This window comes from Hemicordylus capensis, chromosome 4, assembly GCF_027244095.1.
Source record: "Hemicordylus capensis ecotype Gifberg chromosome 4, rHemCap1.1.pri, whole genome shotgun sequence".
Classification (NCBI taxonomy): Eukaryota; Metazoa; Chordata; class Lepidosauria; order Squamata; family Cordylidae; genus Hemicordylus; species Hemicordylus capensis.
In genome coordinates, this window is record NC_069660.1 from 300119997 (window position 1) to 300141103 (window position 21107).

A 21107-nucleotide genomic window follows, 5' to 3' on the forward strand; every position below is an offset into this window, starting at 1 on the left:
TAGATAGACCAAGGGTCTGACTTGGTATATGGCAGCTTTCTATGTATAAATAGGAAGGCCAACCATTGCTACAGGAACATCTTCTAAGCCAGGGTTTCTTAACCTTGGGCCCCCAGATGTTTTTGGACTACAACTCCCATCATCCTCAGCCACAAAAGCCATGTCTGGGGATGGTGGGAGTTGTAGTCCAACATCATCTGGGGGTCCACGGTTAAGAAACCCTGTTCTAAGCAACTAGGAAAAATACAGCTTGTTCACACACTATTCTCCAATTGCTCAGACTCAGATTACCAAATTCTACAGTTCACAACTTGCTGCTCTGAAGATTTCTAGCACCTCTGACAGCACAGAACAGAACTCTCTTGTGAAGCTAGTCCTACATGTCCCACACCTCACCTTTGCAAGACAGAAGCATGCCATTATCCTCACTCGGTAGAAACACTGCTCTTGCTCAAGTATATCAGTCAGTGCAAGTCGTGATGCTGGAGTGGGGAACTTCTGGAGGGCCAAAATAGATTCTTCCTGGGCAACCACATCTCTTTCATATCGGAGCTGGTACTGCCACATGAAGTCAGCCTGCTCAAATTCTACCTTCCTTAAGACGGACATGTCCGGATCGATTCTTATCCAGAGCAAAGGGGAATCAGCGCTAAAAGAGAAGAGGAAAGTTTGTGCTATGGCTTAAAACAGAACAAACATACAGACTAGTGGCAGCATTTAACATGTGGGCTGCTAAACATGGTAAACAGTCATAAAAATGAAATTCTTCCTCATTTCCGATTTCCTTCCATTCTGCAAAACCAGAGTTAACACTTTTGTTGTCTTGAATGGGATGTCTCTGGTAATACAGTTCGAAAAATCAGGCAATGGCTTACAAACTGATAGCAATGACCATACATCAGACTTGAGGACAGTGCCACACTTTATAGAAACTGGCATATGATATTGCTAGTTACATGTGAAAACTGTGTGTGTGTATTCTTCAGTGGCTCAATTCAGGCATAATATCAACCCATAATTTGGTGATTGGGAGCTCTACTACAGCACTCACTCCCACATGTGGATTCCCTTTTCCTCATATGGATTCCCTCCTCTACTTCATGGTTTTCACTAGCCATAATTTGCTATGACATCCATTGAGTTCCACAACATAAGAAAGGCGGGATACAACTGAGTTAAATACATGGAATACTAAAATAAATAAATAAATAAAGTGCAATACACTTGGGTTAAATAAATACATATTTATCTTAAATAACATGAGATAAAATCCAAATTTTGGTTTTGCTAACTCTGGTTAGTGCCATGTCTCCAAACAATGGTTTGCATACCCTCTTCAAACTGGGGTTTGTAGGAAAACATAACATGTGAAAAAAACAGAAGTTTAGCACACTTTGTGATGTTCCAACCCTTTATCCTCCAAATAAAGAAGACATAAGGATGGGTTTGCTGAATCAAACTATTGATACTACTATTACAAGGGCACAGCGACTGTTATTCAAGGAAGTGGATGGAGGGGAAAATATAGTCAGGGGTACCTTAGGCTTTATTATTCTGCTCTAAAGCAGCATGCTGGACTTACCATTGCACTCAATTCTAATACTACCATGATTACTGAAGCTATTATGTGCCAACTGTTATAATCACTTGCCTGAGCCACAGAATTATGATCACTGATAGCTAAATGCCCACTGCTGACCTTCAAGAACACTCCCTCTGGGCATGTTCAGAGTTGTCAGAAAGGGAGTGATGCTCACCTGTTTGGTCGGGGTGGGGGAAGGGGCGGAATGAAGCATCTTCTAATAGTTTACTAGTGCTGCCTTTCCAACTGGGTGTGTTGAGGGGGTGGGCAATGCATAAATGGAAGCTAGCTGCTGTTTCCACATTCAGACTGCTGCTCTGGGTTTGGGGCCACTATCATTCAATTTATGTGCTTGGGACAACCCTACACAGCAGATTAGGAGGATAGCCAACCTCCCTTTGTTTCTGTTAGCTTACTCCATGGCAGAAAGATCCATGTCCACTTCCTCTCCATTCATTAGAGGAATCTTTTTCTTCTTATTCCTGTGTTTAAAAAAAAAGAAAAGAGGAATGTATATTAAAATCACTTTATTTTTTCAACTCTACAGAGACAGATTAAAAGTTTAAATAAAAGGTCATAAAAGTGGCTATAGTTGATCACCAAAACGTGATTTAGTCCAAGCAGATATGTGGATAGACTTGATGCACAGCAGCTGTGAAATGGAGCATTGGTTCACTGAAGGCTTCTTCTTGCTGCTGCATCCAAGGGCGTCTCGAGTGGGTTATGATTCTCCACGTGACCATTGGAGTTGGAGTAGGTGTAGGTGCCCCCACCCCCCACCCCCAGTTGGGCCAAGGGCTGTGGTATGTCCCCACTCTATGAGATGCTCTTGGATGCCAGCAGCAGAGAATGGTTCACTTCGCGTGAAGGCTGCTTCTTGCTGCTGCATCCAAGGGCGTCTCGACCCACCCTTCTTAGCACCTGTGCCTATTCAGTAGGGACCATCCCTTGGTGGAGATATCTCTAAATTATTTGCTTAAAAACAATGAAGTCTCTCATATGATCCACCATTTTGTTGGACACTATCAGTTTTTTCCAAATAGCTGGAAGTTTGGGGGGTGGGGCTGCTCTTAGATCAGTGTTTTTGTTATAGTTACTTTCACTATGTGTTTCTCTTCTTCAAAGTACTCTTGGATTTCATGTCCTAAAAGCACTGGGTGGGATCATGTTTCTCCACCTTTTCAAGATTCGAACTAATCTGCATAGTCCTGCCTTCGGGGTCACGTGGAGAATCACAACCCACTCAAGGAGACGCCCTTGGATGCCAGCAGCAGAGAAAAGGACAATTCCATGCTTGGGATCATTAGGAAGAGGACCGAAAATAGAAATGCTAATGTTATAATAAAGATAAAGGTAAAGTGTGCCGTTGAGTCAATTTCGACTCCTGGTGCCCACAGAGACCTGTGGTTGTCTTTGGTAGAAATACAGGAGGGGTTTACCATTGCCTCCTCCCACACAGTATGAAATGATGCTTTTCAGCATCTTCCTATATTGCTGCTGCCAGATATAGCTGTTCCCCATAGTCTGGGAAACATACCAGTGGGGATGCAAACCGGCAACCTTCTGCTTGTTAGTCAAGCATTTCCCTACTGCGCCATTTAAGGTGACTTAAAATTATAATGCCCTTACACAAACCTATGATGTGGCCACATCTGCAGTACTGCATACAGTTTTGGTCACCATATCTCAAAAAGGATATTGTAGAACTGGAAAAGCTGCAGCAGAGGGCAACCAAAATGATCAGGGGCCTGGAGCACCTTCCTTATGAGGCAAGGCTACAGCATCTGTGGCTCTTTACTTTGGAAAAGAGGCGACTACGGGGAGACATGATAGAGATGTATAATAAACATGGAGTGGAAAGAGTGGACAGTGAGAAATGTTTCTCCCTCTCTCACAACACTAAAACCAAGGGTCTTCCCATGAAACTGAAGGTCAAGACATTTAGGACTGACAAGACAAAGCACTTTTTCACACAGCGCCTAATTAATCTATGGAATTCCTTGCCATGGGATGTGGTGATGGCCACCAGCTTGGATGGCTTTAAAGGGGGTCTAGATAAATTGATGGAGGTCAGGTTTTAGACTTGCTGACAATGGCTACTAGTCTGGTGGCTGTGAGCCACCTCCAGCCTCAGAGGCACAATGCCTCTAAATGCCAGTTGCTGGGGAGCAACAGCTGAAGAGAGGGCATGCTCTCATGTCTTGCCCGAGGGTTCCCCAGAGGCATCTACTGGGCCACTTTCTGAAACAGGATGCTGGACTAGATAGGCCCTGGGCCTGATCTAGCAGAGCTGTTCTTAAGTTCAGATGTTCCCAAATGTTTTTGCCAACCTTCATTTTCAGAGGTTCATTCTTTCGTCAAGCATCCTCCCTTCTATATCCATGAGATAGAACTCATTACTGTATCTGTGCATCCTCAAGATCACATTATGTGGATAACTTTGTTAATACTCTGAAATTACCCAGTAGGACCAATAATCAGGCTGCTGCTCAGGCTGGTCCCCCTGCTGACGGCTGCGGTGTCTCTTGCTGTGGGAAGCCGCCGAACAGCTGATCGGTGGCATTCGCATGGTCCTGGGGCCTCTGGGCCGAAAAGAGACACGCTGGCGAACATGGGCGCAATGGTGGTGTCGCGGGGGGGGGGGGAGGTAGCAAGCCAGCAGGCAATTTCAGGATCCCTCAGTACTTGTGAAAGGGGTACTCTGGGGTTCTTTCCAAAATTTTGAGACTGGGAGGAGCAAAATGGAGAAGAAAGGAGGGAGACAAATGGAAGAGAAGAGGAAGAGACAAAGGAAGGGGAAATGAAAGTAGAAAGCGCCGAAGTGCTGAGAAACTGCCTGGAGCCTTTGCAGGACTAAAAAGGAGGGGCTTGCTCCTCCTGAACTTAAAATCTAAGCTAATTATCATAGTCCTGCCTTGGAGACACATGGATCAAGGTAACCCACACGTGAGAAGCCCTTGGACCCAGAGCAGCAGAGAAGGGCAAATATCCCACTCTTCCAACATGGCTTTATTCCTAAATTGGGAACTCCAAAGCAGCTAACATCTGAGGCCAGATTTCTTCAGTACAATGACAATGTGTGATCCATTACTGTGGCCCCAGCTCAGCAGGATCATGTTAGAAGTCTGAATAACATGGGACAAGCAAACGCTGTGGCTCCTCCCCCATACTAGTGTTACTTCTGTTGCTAGAAAGGTCACACTGGCATTGGGAGAAGCTAGAATGAGGACTTTCCCCATGTGGCTTCTCACATTACCCTGTTGGAGCAGCAAGGAGTGGCGTTCAGTGGCTCCCACACTGCTGTGGGAGCCACAGAACATAGAAGTGAGAGATGATGACAGCTTTCCCACTCATAGGAGATTTAAGAACACTCTACACATGGTTCAGTTCCTACCGTCTGCTCTTCGAGTGGCAGGGAATGTCATGCTTAAGGCTGTTTTCTTCTATCTGCAGAGTGTGATTGAAAGATCCGTCCAGCTCTTGCACTGTCACTTTGAGAGGGCCCTTAGAAAAGATTTTTTGAAAATGTTTATTCTGTAAATACATAATAAACCAACAAACACTGGCAGAACCAATGATTTAATGCACAAGTCAACAAGAGATGGCTGTTCATTACATCTGTGTCCCCCTTCTACCTCAGAGCAACCTTTTCCCCAGCCACAACCACCATGAAAGGTATGCTAGCCAGAGAGAAAGTGATCTGCCAGGGCTACCACTGAGCTTCATGTTCCCAAGCCTATATACAATATTCTAGTCACTACACTACATTTTATTTTGAATGAGCTGCCTGGGAACCAAGCACCTTCAGTACAATCCTCTGATCCCCATTATTTTTCATTTTAAAAAGTAGGTTTCTTGCTCTCATAGTAGTAGGAAGAGGTCTCATTTGACATTGGAATGGCAAAGATACCAAGTTCTGGAAATAAGGAAGCCAGAGGTTAATGGAATTCTGTGTGTCAAATTTTTCACGAGTTGATTCACAGTTTGAGGTTAACCGCTAAGAAGTAAAAATGTGTACTGTATTGCCTCCTAAGGAAAGAGGTCACAGATGAGCTCTTATCGTGAAAAAGATGCTGCATTTAGTTGATTTAAGTTGAACAAGTTTAGAATAAATGTGGGCCAGACTCTAGGGATGTGCACAAAACCGGTTTGCCCGGTTCGGTTCGAACCAGGTTCAAACCAGGAGGGGGTGGTTCGGTTTTGGTTTTGCTCGAACCTCCCCCTGGTTCGGTTAGAATTCGAACAGTTTCGGACATCCAAAAATTGGTAAGATGGTAGCTAGCACCCAGGGGTACCTGCCACCCAAACCCCAAAGCAATCGGACACTCGTACGATTTTTTATGAATTTTTGAAAATTATTTTCTCATAGGGTATAATGGGACTCGAACCAGCCCATTATTCCTTATTGTGGAGCACCCATGGGTGCCAACAACCATGCAAACCCCGAAGCAATCTGACACCCCTATGATTTTTTAATGAATATTTGAAATATTTTAAATTATTTTTCTCATAGGGTATAATGGGACCCGAACCAGCCCATATCCCCTATTTTGGAGAAACTAGGGACACAAAAGTGGGGTGGGTGGTAGACAACCAGGGGTGCCTACTATCCACAAAGTTCCAAGGCAATCGGACACTCCTCTGATTATTGGTGAATTTTTAAATTATTTTGGAATTCCTCAAAGAGAATAATGAGGATTGCAGCAAATGTATAGCTTCACGTCGGGGAGAAAGGGGTGTCCTAGAGTGGAGTATGGTGGGTGGTAGTTCCCAAGGTGGGCAAGGAAGCTATCAGAATTATTTGAAAGGAATTGGGCAAAAGGCTGGTTTTTAAGTGATTTTTGAAGTTTATGTGTCTTTAAGGTTAGCAGATGAGAGTGGATTCATGGTTTGTCATTGAAAATCTTATATGCTACCAAAGAATCTACACTGAGAACACTTCAGAAACAACAAAACCCAGTACCCCATGGGTTAGCAACCCATGGAGGTGGTTGGCACCCTCGTTCTGGGCCACCCCAGCACCCCCCAAGTGCAGTTATGGGGCTGCTGAAACCTCCATTCTTCCCTATGGAGAAAAACCTTAAAGCCACTTGTGGGGTGATGGGGTGGCCCAGAGTGAGTGGTGGTCTAGTGCAAAGAGGGTGCCAACCACCCCCATGGGTTGCTAATCCATGGGGCACTGGGTTTTCTTGTTTCTGAAGTGTTCTGAGTGTAGATTCTTTGGTAGCATATTAGATTTTCAATGACAAACCATGAGTTCACTCTCATCTGCTAACCTTAAAGACACATAAACTTCAAAATCACTTAAAAATCAGCCCTTTGCCCAATTCCTTTCAAATAATTCTGATAGCTTCCTTGCCCACCCTAGGAACTACCAACTACCACAGTCCGCTCTAGGACACTCCTTTCCACCCGACTTGAAGCTATACATTTGCTGCAATCCTAGTTATTCCCTATGAGGAATTCAAAAACAATTTTAAAATTCACCAATAATCAGAGGAGTGTCCAATTGCCTTGGGGTTTTGTGGGTGGTAGGCACCCCTGTCTGTCTACCACCTACCCCGCTTTTGTGCCCCTAGGTGCTCCACAATAGGGGATATGGGCTGGTTCGGGTCCCATTATACTCTATGAGAAAAATAATTGAAAATATTTCAAATATTCATAAAAAATCGTAGGACTGTCCGATTGCTTCAGGGTTTGGATGGTTGTTGGCACCCATGGGTGCTCCACAATAAGGTATAATGGCCTGGTTCGAGTCCCATTATACCCTGAGAGAAAAATAAAAATAATTTTCAAAAATTCATAAAAAATCATACGAGTGTCCGATTGCTTTGGGGTTTGGGTGGCAGGTACCCCTGGGTGCTAGCTACAATCCCACCAATTTTTGGATGTCCAAACCAGTTCAAACCGGTTAGAATCGAACCACCCCCTGGTTCGGTTCAAATTCGAACCTGCAGCTCGAACCTGATGGCTGGTTCAGTTTGAATTTGAACCGGTTCGCACATCCCTACCAGACTCCTGTCTTCTGCTTATAAATTAGAGTGCCAAACAAACTACCTACCTAATATAATGACAGTAACATTTTAACAATAACTAATTGTATGGCATAACTGTTTAAAAAAATGATATATTTCAGTAAAGCCTTACCACATATTTCTGTGTTCCAGGAGATGTATAATCTTGTTTTATTTCTAACTCCAAAACGTTTCGTTTTCTATTAAATGCAAAACTGCCATAAAATTTTACCACACCACTCTGATCTCTAATACACGAAATAGGACAATAACAGATGTGTTACAAATACAAGCCATTTATATTTCTATCATTATGCTTGTGAAGGAGGACTTCCTGATGAATGGTGCCCTTGCATATAGAATAAATGGAAGAGGTTGTACATTGCTGCACTTCAATAACAATCCCAATGGCAAAAGTGGTACTGAACTTTTGAATTCACCATTCTTGGCAATTCAAACACTAGTCTCAAAATGCAGGTGTAAATCATAATTTGCTGCCCTTGTATTCTGATTTGCAGAATCCTATGGCATGTTCATACATTAAATGTCATTTATCTGATCGCCTGCATGTGTGAATGATGGGTTTTCCCATCATCTTACATACAATACTTTTCAGTGTAGTCAATTCACAGTCAGTTGTTCAGTCATCACAAACTGAGTAATTCGGCGATGAGAAAAGATGACAGCCATGCATGTGTGAACTAGGTTATTGGGTTCTCCCCCAACATTTCATTATATTCTAAAGAAATCCAATAGTGATTATATGACCTAAGCTTTATATATCATACCAGACAAGCCTTTTAAAATATAAAAGTCTAACACAAGAGGCGAGGAGAGAGGACTAAGTAGCTTCTCCCCTTTAGAGTACTACATGACTGAACTAAATAATGCACATTTGAAACTGAGCTAAAGGGTGCCCCAAGTGGTGGAAATAACGGGCACAATGAACTCGTGAAGGGCAGTGCGCCACAAAGAGCTATTCCATCTATCAGAGATATTACTGTGCAGGCACAGTAACCCACATATCCTGAATGCGAATGGATCACGATCCAGATCTAAACTAATCTTCATATGAAATTTACCTCCACTAACAAACCCTTTAACACCTGTATTGCTTTCACTGAGGAAGAAGATTAGAAGTGAGGCAATAGGAGCAACACAGGGTACTTTTAACACACAATGTTATGCCCTTATGACTGAAGAGTTTATTAGTGTAGGGATTCTCAAACTTGGGCTCCCAGATGTTGTTGGACTACAACTCTCACCATTACCTTGGCCATTGTGGCTGGGGATGAAGGGAATTATAGCCCAACATCTGGGGACTTAAGGTTGGGATGCAGAAGACCTCCTTCCAGGATGTCTCTGCTACCATAGTGGACTTTATGAAAAATGACTTAAGAGTACACCATTCTCCATATGGAGAATCCAGTCCTGTACATAAGACTACTGTGAAAACAACACACAAAACCCACCTTCCTAAATAGCTGCCTATTGGTGGACTGTAGGCATTGGCATTTATTCTCTTTGGCGTGAACTTAACTGTGCATGTCAGTCTCTCTCTCTTTCAATCTCTCTCCCCAAGCTAAGGTCAAGACGAACTGAAACATACAGATCAGTACCACCCAGCAGCTTTACCACTGCCAGTAAGTTTTGCACCAGCCACACTCTGTTATTAATTTAGAGAGATCTAAGCTACTAGTGTGCTGCCTCAAGTGTTTTGGTGCCAGGCTGAATGTTCTGGAATTCCCACATCCGAGAATGCACCAGATGATGCCATTTTCCATATCCGACTTCTGAATGTTTCTCAAAAGCCTCTGGATCCTTGCTGTGTAGTTTGGCCCTGAATTCAGCCAGAGTCCCTTTAAGTCTTTGAGAGGGAGAACAAAATGCTGCAATTTCCCTTCCCGCTTCAGACAATTACAATACTGAAAATTTTAAAAAATGAGAACACAAACTGCACTGCTGATAATCCTTTACAAAAGGGGCCTTGATCACAACAATTTGACCAAATTCTTTAATTTTAAGCATCTTTGTTTGCAACTCTACAAATTTAAGGTTGCTTTGAATTTCAGGACCAAAGAATAGCTACTTTTCATCTTCATTGTTACTATCCCAGAGCGAGAATAAAAAGGATACACCCATTGCTTTATTAACGGCTGGATGTCTTTGCCAGAGACATTGGAGATGGATTTCAAAAACCCAGATGTGGAAACCAGCATCTGACTCCACATATGAGACTGGAACTTTTGAGATGAGGCTGTGCTGGCCAGACTCAACAGTTTGTTAAAAACCTAAGACAAAAAGTTAATTTCACTCAGTATTCAAGACAGGACAAGCGATAGTATATCCTTAAGAAATATGAACGACTATCACATAACTGAATATATAATTCATTTTAAAACAAAGACAGTACTGGAGATGGTTCAGACATTACTTTTAAAGTGACAGCAGGAAGAGCAAGATCTCAATATATCAAGACATTTAACGATCTGGCCATTATGACTTCAGCTACTTTTGAAGCAAAGGCAACACAGATCAGCTCCAACACACATGGTTTGCAAACAGATTATAAGATGTGCCTTGCTGGATAGGCCTGTGGTCTAGATAGGCCACCAGTCTAACCGCAGACAGGCAGAGGTCATTGAGTGCTCACAGGAGGACATTACAATTATGGCCTTCCCCTCTTGCTTGTCCTCAGCATCTAGTATTTATTTAGTTATCGCAGCTCATAACTATTGACAAAGTCATTGTCTTATGGCTTCTTTATTACATGCATAGTAACAGAAAGCAAGCTAATAAGCTATGGTTAGGTTACGTTTTCCATTGAAAAACAGTTCTGTGCAGGGAAGAGATCATTCAGCTAAATGGCGAATACCATAGTTTTGTAAGCAGTGGTCTGATTCCATGGCCAGCTATGCAATACACAAAGAAGAAACCTCACTTCCTGGGTGTGGTTATAAAACTAGCCCATGCCACAATGGTTGACTACACAAACAGCTACCCATGCAGAGAGGTGCCCATGCAGCCGAGGCTCCAGAGTATGATAAGGCAACGTGACGGAGTTGGACAGTGGAATCTAAGCAAGTCTAGGCTTTACTAGTGAGATCATCTGGCAACTGCATATCCAATAATCTAAGCAGGAGCACAAACAAATGACTATAAAATAGTCTGGGTTGAGCAATCCAGTTCTGGCATTCTCTTAAGAGATCAGAAGTGGACTGTGCGATCTCACTCTATCTCCTGAGCAAAGATCCACCTTCCCACCATAATGAGTTAAAAGAAACATTAATTGTGATTAAATACACCAACATTAATTGTGATTAAATACATTCCTTATAAACTGGCAGGGGGTGGAGGACAGGGACAATTCTATTTGACACAGCAAAATGTTCTATTTCCCTTCTGGCAAGTAGGAGGAGAGGAGAAGGGTAGTGCAGTACTTGGCAATGGCAAGCAACTATGGGGAAAATCCCTACCCCACTCTCCAGCTTCGGGTTGGAGAGGAAGACTGGAGCTTGAAGCCAGTGTGGTGTAGTGGTTAAAGTGCTGGACTAGGACCGGGGAGACCCGAGTTCAAATCCCCATTCAGCCATGATACTAGCTGGATGACTCTGGGCCAGTCACTTCTCTCTCAGCCTAACCTACTTCACAGGGTTGTTGTGGGGAGAAACCTAAGTATGTAGTACACCGCGCTGGGCTATTTGGAGGAAGAGCGGGATATAAAATGTAAAATAATAATAATAACAATAATAATTATTATTATTATTATTTGAGCACTGGGCTACTAAGGTACTTGGAATTCTTCAACAGCCTAGTGCCAAAACAAATTCTGGCCTTCCCCTCCAGCTCTGGAAATCTTTGAGGCTGGAAAGGTTGAGGCTTGCTGTTTTGGCCCTGGGCTGGCAAGTCATTCTGAGCATCTTGTAGAAAACCACCCAAATGGCAAGCCTGTGACTCTACTTCTCAGCTCCAAGTTTGGAGCTGGGCAGGAGACAAGGATCAAAGCCCAGTAGAACTGTAGGAATGATCCCTGCCCCCTCCCTGCTCTCACCTTGGAACCGGGAAGGAAAGCTGGAGCATGTCCCCGACCTCATGCTGAAATGTTACGCAAGGTCAGGGACAGAGTTTGGTGATATCTGTTTTGGCTTGGCTACTTAGACCAGACAAAAATTGTTAACCAGGGTTTGCTGATCAATTTCAAACCTTGGTTTCAAATCTTGATTAAGTAAAGGATCTGATTAGCTTTTAACTGCAGTAACTGCTGGTGCCAATTTATTTCTTTAACCATGGTACGGCTGGGGAAGGAAGAGTTCATTCCAAGCATGTCTTATATAGGAACATAGGAAGCTGCCATATACTGAGTCAGACCATTGGTCTATCTGGCTCAGTATTATCTTCAGACTGGCAGTGGCTTCTCCAAGGTTGCAGGCAGGCTTTTTCTTTTTCAACAAAAAAGATCACCAACATCAGGTTGACTCTGTACTTAACATAAAGACCACCGTGTTTCTCTTTACTTCTGCCTGACAAGGGATCAGCATACTCTGCTTGATTAATAGAGTCAAATCCAAGTAACTGCTAGGTTTTATATTTTTAAAATATAAATATCTTGACGTCTAGAGATAAAAGGCTGCCTATAAGTACAACAAGTAAACGTATAAAACATGGAGGAACTGCCATTAAGCTTCTGTGTCCCAGCAAGCTTCAATGTAACATGAAATTTGTTTTGAACCTAGCTAATCTAATCAAGTCTGCCTAAGAGTGCCTGAACTCTACCTTAAGATTGTTACAAACGGCAGACCATTTGGCTTCAACATCATGCCCAGCTTTGGCCCATCCTCCCATTATTTTGCTCAGCCTCCAGCCTAAAGAAGAGCAGCTCTAGAGAACCTGAATGCTTGCTTACTACTCTGGCATTTTTGATGGTCCTAGTAAAAGCAATACCACACAAAGGCCTTTTAATTATCAGCGGCAGGATCTCTAAATACTAATTTTAAGGCAACAAATGTATTTTATGTGATGATTCAAACACTTACTTGCAACATGAATTCCATGCTTATTCTGTTTTCTATGAGTCTCATGACTAGGTGGGCTTTGCACTGGAACATAGTGTAATATTCCCATGATAATGTGTGAGGATGTTTTATAGAAAAATGCAAATGTGATGCAGGGCTGGAAAATAAAACCAAACATTTCAAGAAGGTGTTTTTTTTGGGGGGGGGGGTTAAAATGCTGCAGGAAAATCCCTCCAAAGTTAACAGGAGAAACTACAACACAAAGTAGTAAGATAGGTAGTAAGAAAGCCAAGGGAAAACCATGGCAATCCTACTGCGGCATCTAGACAGATCCAGCAACTGATCAAAGGTAAACTTCTCAAGTAGAGCACAGTCAGGAGTACTTCCAGCAGCAAACAAGTGTTAAAGAGCCAAAGTGAATAGCCAACAGTGTTCGCTGTAACAGGGATTCCCAGATCTACTTGATTACGAGTAGACAGAGGAAGTGTGACTCTGTTGGTCCTTTTGGACCTCTCGGCGGCTTTCGATACTATCAACCATACTATCCTTCTGGAGCGTCTGAGGGGGTTGGGAGTGAGAGGCACTGCTCTGCAGTGGTTCCGCTCCTAACTCTTGGGCAGGTTCCAGATGGTGTCCCTTGGAGACTGTTGTTCTTCAAAATCTGAACTTTTGTATGGTGTCCCTCAGGGCTCCGTATTGTCTCCAATGTTGTTTAACATCTACATGAAACCGCTGGGAGAGATCATCAGGAGATTTGGTGCAGGGTACTATCAGTATGCTGATGACACCCAAATCTATTTCTCCATGTCAGCATCATCGGGAGAGGACATAACCTCCCTACATGCCTGTCCGGAGCCAGTAATGGGCTGGATTAGGGATAACAAACTGAGACTGAATTCGGCTAAGACGGAGGTACTCATTGTGCGGGGTTGAAACTCGGGAGACGATTTTGATCTGCCTGTTCTGGATGGGGTCACACTTCCCCAGAAGGAACAGGTACGCAGTCTGGGAGTGCTTCTGGATCCAAGTCTCTCCCTGGTGTCCCAGGTTGAGGCAGTGGCCAGAGGTGCCTTCTATCAGCTTTGGCTGATATGCCAGCTGTGCTCATTTCTTGAGACAGACGACCTCAAAACAGTGGTACATTTGCTGGTAACCTCCAGACTGGATTACTTCAATGTGCTCTATGTGGGGCTGCCCTTGTACATAGTCTGGAAACTACAGCTAGTTCAGAATGTGGCAGCCAGGTTGGTCTCTGGGTCATCTAGGAGAGACCATATTACTCCCATATTGAAGGAGTTACATTGGCTGCCGAGATGTTTCCGGGCAAAATACAAGGTGCTGGTTATAACCTATAAAGCCCTAAACAGTTTGGGCCCTGGGTATTTAAGGGAACGCCTTCTTCGGCATGAACCCCAACACCCACTGAGATCATCAGGAGAGGGCCGTCTGCATTTGCCACCAGCTCGTCTAGTGGCTACTCAGGGACGGGCCTTCTCCGTTGCTGCCCCAAGGCTTTGGAATGTGCTCCCTAGTGAAATAAGAGCCTCTCCATCTCTGATAATTTTTTTAAGTCTTTAAAGACGCATCTGTTCACCCAGGCTTTTAATGGATACTGTTTTGATTGTTTTTAAAGTTGTTTTAGAATATTGTTTTAAAAAATTTAAACTGTTGTGTTTTAAATTTCTTGTTTTTGTTTTTAACTTATGTTTTAATGTTATTTTTATCTTGTTGTGAACCGCCCAGAGATTCAGATTTTGGGCGGTATAGAAATGTGTAAAATAAATAAATAATATCCCATAATCCCCAGCCAAAGCCAATGCAGCTGAGGATGCTGGGAGTTGTACTAAACAACATCTGGAAATTCCTGTTAGAGGGAACACTAATAGCCAGTACACTTTGCTGGCAGAGATATTGAAATAGTTTTAGCCATAGTTCAATAGTACATAGGAAGCTTCCATATACTGAGTCAGACCGTTGGTCTATCTAGCTCATTATTGTTTTCACAGACTGGTAGCGGCTTCTCCAAGGTTGCAGGCAGGAATTTCTCTCAGCCCTATCTTGGAGAGTTGCTCCATCCCCTGAGGGGACTATCTTACAGTGCTCACACATAAAGTCTCCCATTCATATACAACCAGGGCAGATCTTGCTTAGCTAAGGGGACAAGTCATGCTTGCTACCACAAGACCAGCTCTCCTCTGCTTTGCAAACAGAAGGTCCCAGATTCAATGCCCCTGCTAACTTGGCAAAGAGGCACCTTTTAAAGTGGTGATTCTCTTTATTTAGCATGAGGAGAGTAACTGGCCCTCTCCAATCCCAGCACAGGACCTCTAGTGACTGTTGCTGGTATCTATCTTATGTTTCTTTTTGGATTGTGAGCCCTTTGGGGACAGGGATCCATCTTATTTATTTATTATTTCTCTGTGTAAACAGCCCTGAGACATTTTTGGAAGGGCAGTATAGAAATCGGATAGATAGATAGATAGATAGATAGATAGATAGATAGATAGATAGATAGATAAAAACCATCCCTGGCACCTCCAGGTAGGGCAGAGTAAGACTCCTGTCTGAAACCTTGGAGAAGCTGTTGCCAGTCAGGGCAGGCAAAACTGAGCTAGATGGACCAATGGGAACATAGAAATCTGCCATATACTGAGTCAGACCATTTCTCCATCAAGCTCAGTATTGTCTACAGACTGGCAGTGGCTTCTCCAAGATTTCAGGCAGGAATCTCTCTCAGCTCTATCTGGAGATGCCAGGGAGGGAACTTGGAACCTTTTACATGCAAGCAGGCAGGTGCTCTTCCCAGAGTGGCCCATCCCTTAAGGGGAATGTCTTACACTGCTCACATGTAGTTCCCATTTAAATAAAAACCAGAGTGGACCTTGCTTAGCAAAGGGGACAATTCATGCTTGAGACCAAAAGACCAGCTCTCCTCCCAGATAAGAGCGTGTCTGACTCGGTATAAGGCAGCTTACTCTGTACCACTTTAATAAGTCTTTCCCAAGACGGAAACAATTCAACATTAAGCACATTCTGCTGAACAGTATTTCTCTATCAGTGGATCCTGCTTCTTAAATATCGAATGCATGATGTTGCCATCAGAATATACTCAGTTTAAGACACAGGAGACCTAGTATTTTGCCCTCACTTAACCTGCAATAGCATGAGCATCAATAGAGGCTCCACTGTTACGAGCTCTTTTGGGGGCAGGGGAGTTGTAGAGCTTTCTGCATATGCATCAGATATTATAGCAGGATTTTAAAAGTTGCAAAAGTATCAGAATTTAGGTTTTAAAGTTATCTTCACTCATCCAGGGAAACAGTTTCCTTTTTACTGGAAAGGTTTTTGGACTGCTTAGCAGATATTATGTCAGTTCACTTCCATTTTACAATTCAAGCAAAAATAATATTTACCAGAGATGTCCTTGTGGGACCATTAGGCAGCTGAGGTAATTAAGGGTTTGGCCTAATGCTTCATTATTCATCCAAAGTATATATCTTAATGGACTCATAAATCTACTAATTAACTAAACATACTTGTCTTTTTCTTTTCCTCCACCAAATATTGGATGTAGTAAGACTCCACCAGTCTTCAGTTCAAATACCACGATTTTGTCTAGTTCCTGAAATGAAAAACACATGAACACTGTGAATGAATATTTGGTTGCATAGATAAGACCTACTGTAGGCAAAATGATATACAGCGGCCATATCTTGTCACATATACTTTTAGATCTAGTGATGTTTTCCTTACCCATCACAGGATGGCTATGCATTGTATCATTCATAGTCCAAGTCACTCTTTTAACTCAAGTCCTATGACTTGACATTTTCGATCAGCAACAGCAAACAGTGGGGTATGGAGCATGGATCAGTTGCATACCACAATGGTCTTCAAACTGTATTCCAGGGCAACACAGAATTCCCTGAAAGTCCATCAGCAGTTCCTCAATAAGAAGATCAGTTAGTCAGTGTAGACAATACTGAACTAGATGGACCAATGGTTAGTCTCGGTATAAGGCAGTTTCCTATGTTTCTTAAGGTTACCTGCCAATGTGGAAAGTCCAATTGTCCATGTGACTGGTTATAGATCATAATAAATTGAATTTTTAAAAACATGCGAAGTCTTCAGAAGATAACGTTTGAACACCACTGGCATATTTCCAGGGCAGAAATAATTTAACACTTTATCTTCCACCTACAAGACTCAATTTGAATTAAAGACTGTTTATTACATGCAGGATACAGTGTCAAGCGAAGCTTGAGCTAGTGTTTCTTGAATAGTTGCTTTCCATACAACACAGAAAACTATTTATGAAATTGAGGGGATTTTTAGAACAAGTTTGATATATGGCACGGGTATCTGTTATTCAAGAAGGGGGGGGGGAGGGAAGAAGGTCCCACCAGGCATGCCCAAGCCCTTAGTCACCCTGAAAGGGGCTCTTTGGATTCTGGCCACTGATCTAGAATGTGTACAGTTTTTAAGGTGCCAGAGAACTCTTGGTTAGTTTTTGCTGCACTAGTATAATATGGTTACCACTCTGGCATTTCTCCTTTTTCTGAAATCCACTAGAAAGGAGATTGTATAGCAATCCTAAACAGATTTTTTTTCACTGCTGAATTGTGCATGCAATTAAACTTTAAGAAGGTAGATTGTAGGTTAAAGTCTACCGCTTCAACAATTAATGAAATGATAGGCTATAATTTAACTAACGATCCCAAGGTGATTTTTAAAAATATATATAAGAGAAGTATCGCTAAAAGATGTAGAAAGGATTGTAAGCTAAATAGTTTAACTGAAGTACAAAATTTGGTTAGAGATTGGTTTCAGTACCACCAGTTAAATGAAATATATAAGAAGGATCTTAAAGTTGGATTTGAGGACCAGATGTTGGGATTTGAGAAGGAATTATGTGAAAATGATGAAAAATTAGTTTCTAAAATGTATAAGCTTTTACTTTTGGAGGAGACAAGAGATGAAGTGGTTAAAACGACCATGGTAAAGTGGGCTCAAGATGTGGGGTGTAATATAGAAATGGCAGCCTGGGAGAAATTATGGAAAACTGATTTAAATTTACTGCATGTTATGCTTTAAAAGAAAATTATTATAAAATGAGGTATAGATGGTATTTGACTCCAAAAAAATTGGCATTAATGTATAAAAATGTTTCAAACAAATGTTGGAAATGTGGACACTCTGAAGGTACTTTTTTTCATATGTGGTGGACCTGTAGGAAGGCCAAGGCCTATTGGGACATGATATATAATGAATTAAAGAAAATATTTAAAATGACATTCCCTAAGAAGCCAGAATCCTTCCTGCCGGGAATATCACAAGGAGTAATTTCTACAACTAATTTAACATTTTTTATGTATGCTTCTATGGTGGCCAGAATAATATATGCACAGAAATGGAACAGTAATGAACTGCCTTCAAAAGAGGATTGGCTGATAAAAATTTTGGAATATGCGGAGATGGCAAAACTTACAATATTAATAAGAGACCAAAATTTAGAATGCTTTAAAGAAGATTGGAAACCATTCTTGTTGTATCTAAAGAACTATTTTCTTACTATGGATCTTACATCAGGGTTTGAAATCTAGTAATAATTGCAGGTTGGGTTGATTAAAATCGTGTTTGTAAGGTTAAAATTTATGTTTTGAATTATTATTATAGCAAGGGTAAATTTTATAGCTGATGATTCACGAAGAGGTGTGAGCGGGAAGTCCATATTTGTTTATCTGTTGTGAATGTTAATTATAAGATTATTGTCAAAATTAATAAAAATTGAATTGGGGGGAAAAAAGATGTAGAAATGATAACTTAGCTATTAATGGCAGCAAGGATCAGTACTGCAAAAGCATGGGGGAAAGCAATACCTCCAACAAGACTAGACTGCTTAAAATATATTTGGAACATGATATTTCTGTTAAAAACTTACATATTATACACATTCCAAGGATGAAGATACAACAGATAAATTTGTATCCAGATTAATATTGTTTGTCCAATACTAGAATGAAAGAGTACAAGATTCTGTACACCCATATGAATGCTTTTCAATGTAATGATTTGCGAATTGGGTTAAAAAAATACTTTAGATTGATCGATAGATATTACTGCTTCATAGAATAACTAGATACAAAGGAGGACAGGACTTCCATACCTTTAGAAGTAGCCCAACAGAGGGAATTTTTGCAGATGTAGCTTGTATTGTATGGTAGCTAGGGGGAAAGGGGGAAAGACTACACCTGCTGAAACTTTCTTTTCTACATAGCCTATTGCTTGAAACCTGATCGTCAGCGGAAAGAGTGAACTATTACTGAAAAATGGATGGCCAGTGCTGTTTTCTGGAGGTGGGGAGAATACCATACAATATTCCCACAACAACATGTGAGACTGTTTAAGGAAAAAATGCAGACAGGATGCTGGGCTAGAAAATTAAATCAAGATCATTCTAAACCCATCTCTTTTGCTTTGTATGACAGAACCCATTTCAGTGTTGATAGAGACTATAAAGATCCACAAGTAAAAGAACCAGATGGTCTGCACTAATTCAAAAATCATGCACTAGGTAGAATGATTTAGAGCGTCCTAAAATTTAGTGATAGTTCTCCCCAAGTACATAAGCCAGTGTCTGCGTCTCATCACTTCGGATTGCAGGTGAGAGCTAGCATAACTGAATGCTTGTTCATACCCCAAAATAAAAATAAAAATCTTGTACACAGATGAACTAGAATATCAGGGAGAAAGCTTCTAACCAAGCCCTCCTCCTTAACATACTAGTCTTCTATCTTGCTGCCCACCCCCCCGGCAAAAAAACAAACAAACCACATTGGACATCTTCAGACAACGAAGGTCTTTACTGCATAGATGGCTTGTGAACACACACCCTGAAGTGGAAAAATGGGTCCTCTAAGCCTACTATAAGTAGAGGGCAATTGAACCTAACAGAATGCTTCCTTAAAAGCAACTAGATTTTAACACTGCCACCTACACCAGTTTAATTGCCAAGGGCAATTTGGACCTGTAAACTGAAATATCTTATTATTATTTGTTTTATTTATTATTTATTTATTTGTTCAATTTTTAGGCCGCCCTTACAGAATAGCTCTGGGCAGTTCACAAATATCATAAATCAGTTAAAATCAATCAATGATTGGGAATGAAAATTTTAAAATACAATAAAACCACTAAAAAATCAAACAATTCAAAACCTTATAAAAACCCAATACATTAAAAACCCTTTAAAACAATTTAAAAACCCTGGAAGGCCAGGCCGAACAGGTAGGTCTTTAGGGCACTCCTAAATGCCAATAAAGAATTCAAATTATGGATTTCTGCAGGGAGTGCATTCTACAATCTAGGAGCGGCTACAGAAAAGGCCCGCCTCTGGGTCGCCACCAGACAAGCCAGTGGCAACTGGAGCCAGACCTCCTCAGATGATCTTAGTGTGCTGTGGGGATCAGACCGAAGAAGGCGCTCTCTAAGGTAACCTGGACATAAGCCATTCAGGGCTTTAAAGGTAATAACCAGCACTTTGTATTTTGCCCAGAAACGTATCGGCAGCCAGTGCAGCTGTTTCAAAACAGGCATAATATGGTCTCTCCGAGTTGCCCCGGAGACCAGCCTGGCTGCTGTATTTTGAACTAACTGAAGTTTCCGAACTATGTACAAAGGCATCCCCACGTAGAGCGCATTACAGTAGTTAAGCCTGGAGATTACCCTCTGGTGTACCACTGTTCTGAGGTCATCCTCCTCAAGGAATGGACGCAGCTGTCAAATCAGCCTAAGCTGATAAAAAGCACTCCTGGCCACAGCCTCCACCTGAGAAACCAGGGTGAGGTTTGGATCCAGGAGTACCCCCAAGCTGCGTACCTGCTCCTTCTGGGGGAGTGTAACCCCATCCAGCACAGGGAGATCTAACTCATCCTTCAGATTCTGAGCCCCTACAAAGAGCACCTCCGACTTGCTTGGATTCAGCTTCAATTTGTTATCCCTCATCCAGCCCATTAATGCCTGTAGGCAGGCATTTAGGGAATGAACACCATTTCCTGATAAAGCAGATGAAAGAGAGAAGTAGATCTGGGTGTCATCAGTATACTGATAACACCCAGCACCAAATCTTCTGATGACCTCACCCAGCGGTTTCATGTAGACATTGAAAAGCATTGGTGACAGAAAGGAGCCTTGAGGGACTCCATATAACAGCTCTCGTTTAGAAGAGCAACTGTCACCAAGCTCCACCAACTGGAATTTGCCCAAGAGATAGGAGCAGAGCCACTGCAGAGCACTGCCTCCTATCCCCAACTCCTCCAGGCGACCCAAAAGGATACCATGGTCAATGGTATCGAACGCCGCCGAGGGAGCCAAGAGAACCAACAGAATCACACTCCCTCTGTCGATTCCCCGGTATAGGTCATCCATCAGGCCAACCGAGGCTGACTCAACCCCATAGCCCGCTCTAAAGCCAGTTTGAAATGGGTCTAGATAATCAGT

The 21107-nt window shown here is 42.2% G+C and overlaps 1 protein-coding gene across 11 annotated transcripts in view; it reads right to left on the reverse strand.

The window, feature by feature from the left end:
• TAF2 (TATA-box binding protein associated factor 2) overlaps positions 1-21107 on the reverse strand; it is a 112909-nt gene that overhangs the window by 60850 nt on the left and 30952 nt on the right. For all 11 annotated transcript variants that reach the window (XR_008305798.1, XR_008305799.1, XR_008305800.1 and 8 more), the window contains 7 exons: positions 16145-16230; positions 12630-12765; positions 9733-9887; positions 7730-7844; positions 4977-5086; positions 1999-2064; positions 397-649 (listed from right to left, as the gene is read on the reverse strand). Coding sequence is in view for 8 of the 11 variants with exons in the window: in XM_053244108.1 (XP_053100083.1) it covers positions 397-649; positions 1999-2064; positions 4977-5086; positions 7730-7844; positions 9733-9887; positions 12630-12765; positions 16145-16230 (921 nt within the window). In the remaining 3 variants the exon portion in view is untranslated. The remainder of the gene's footprint in view (positions 1-396; positions 650-1998; positions 2065-4976; positions 5087-7729; positions 7845-9732; positions 9888-12629; positions 12766-16144; positions 16231-21107) is intronic.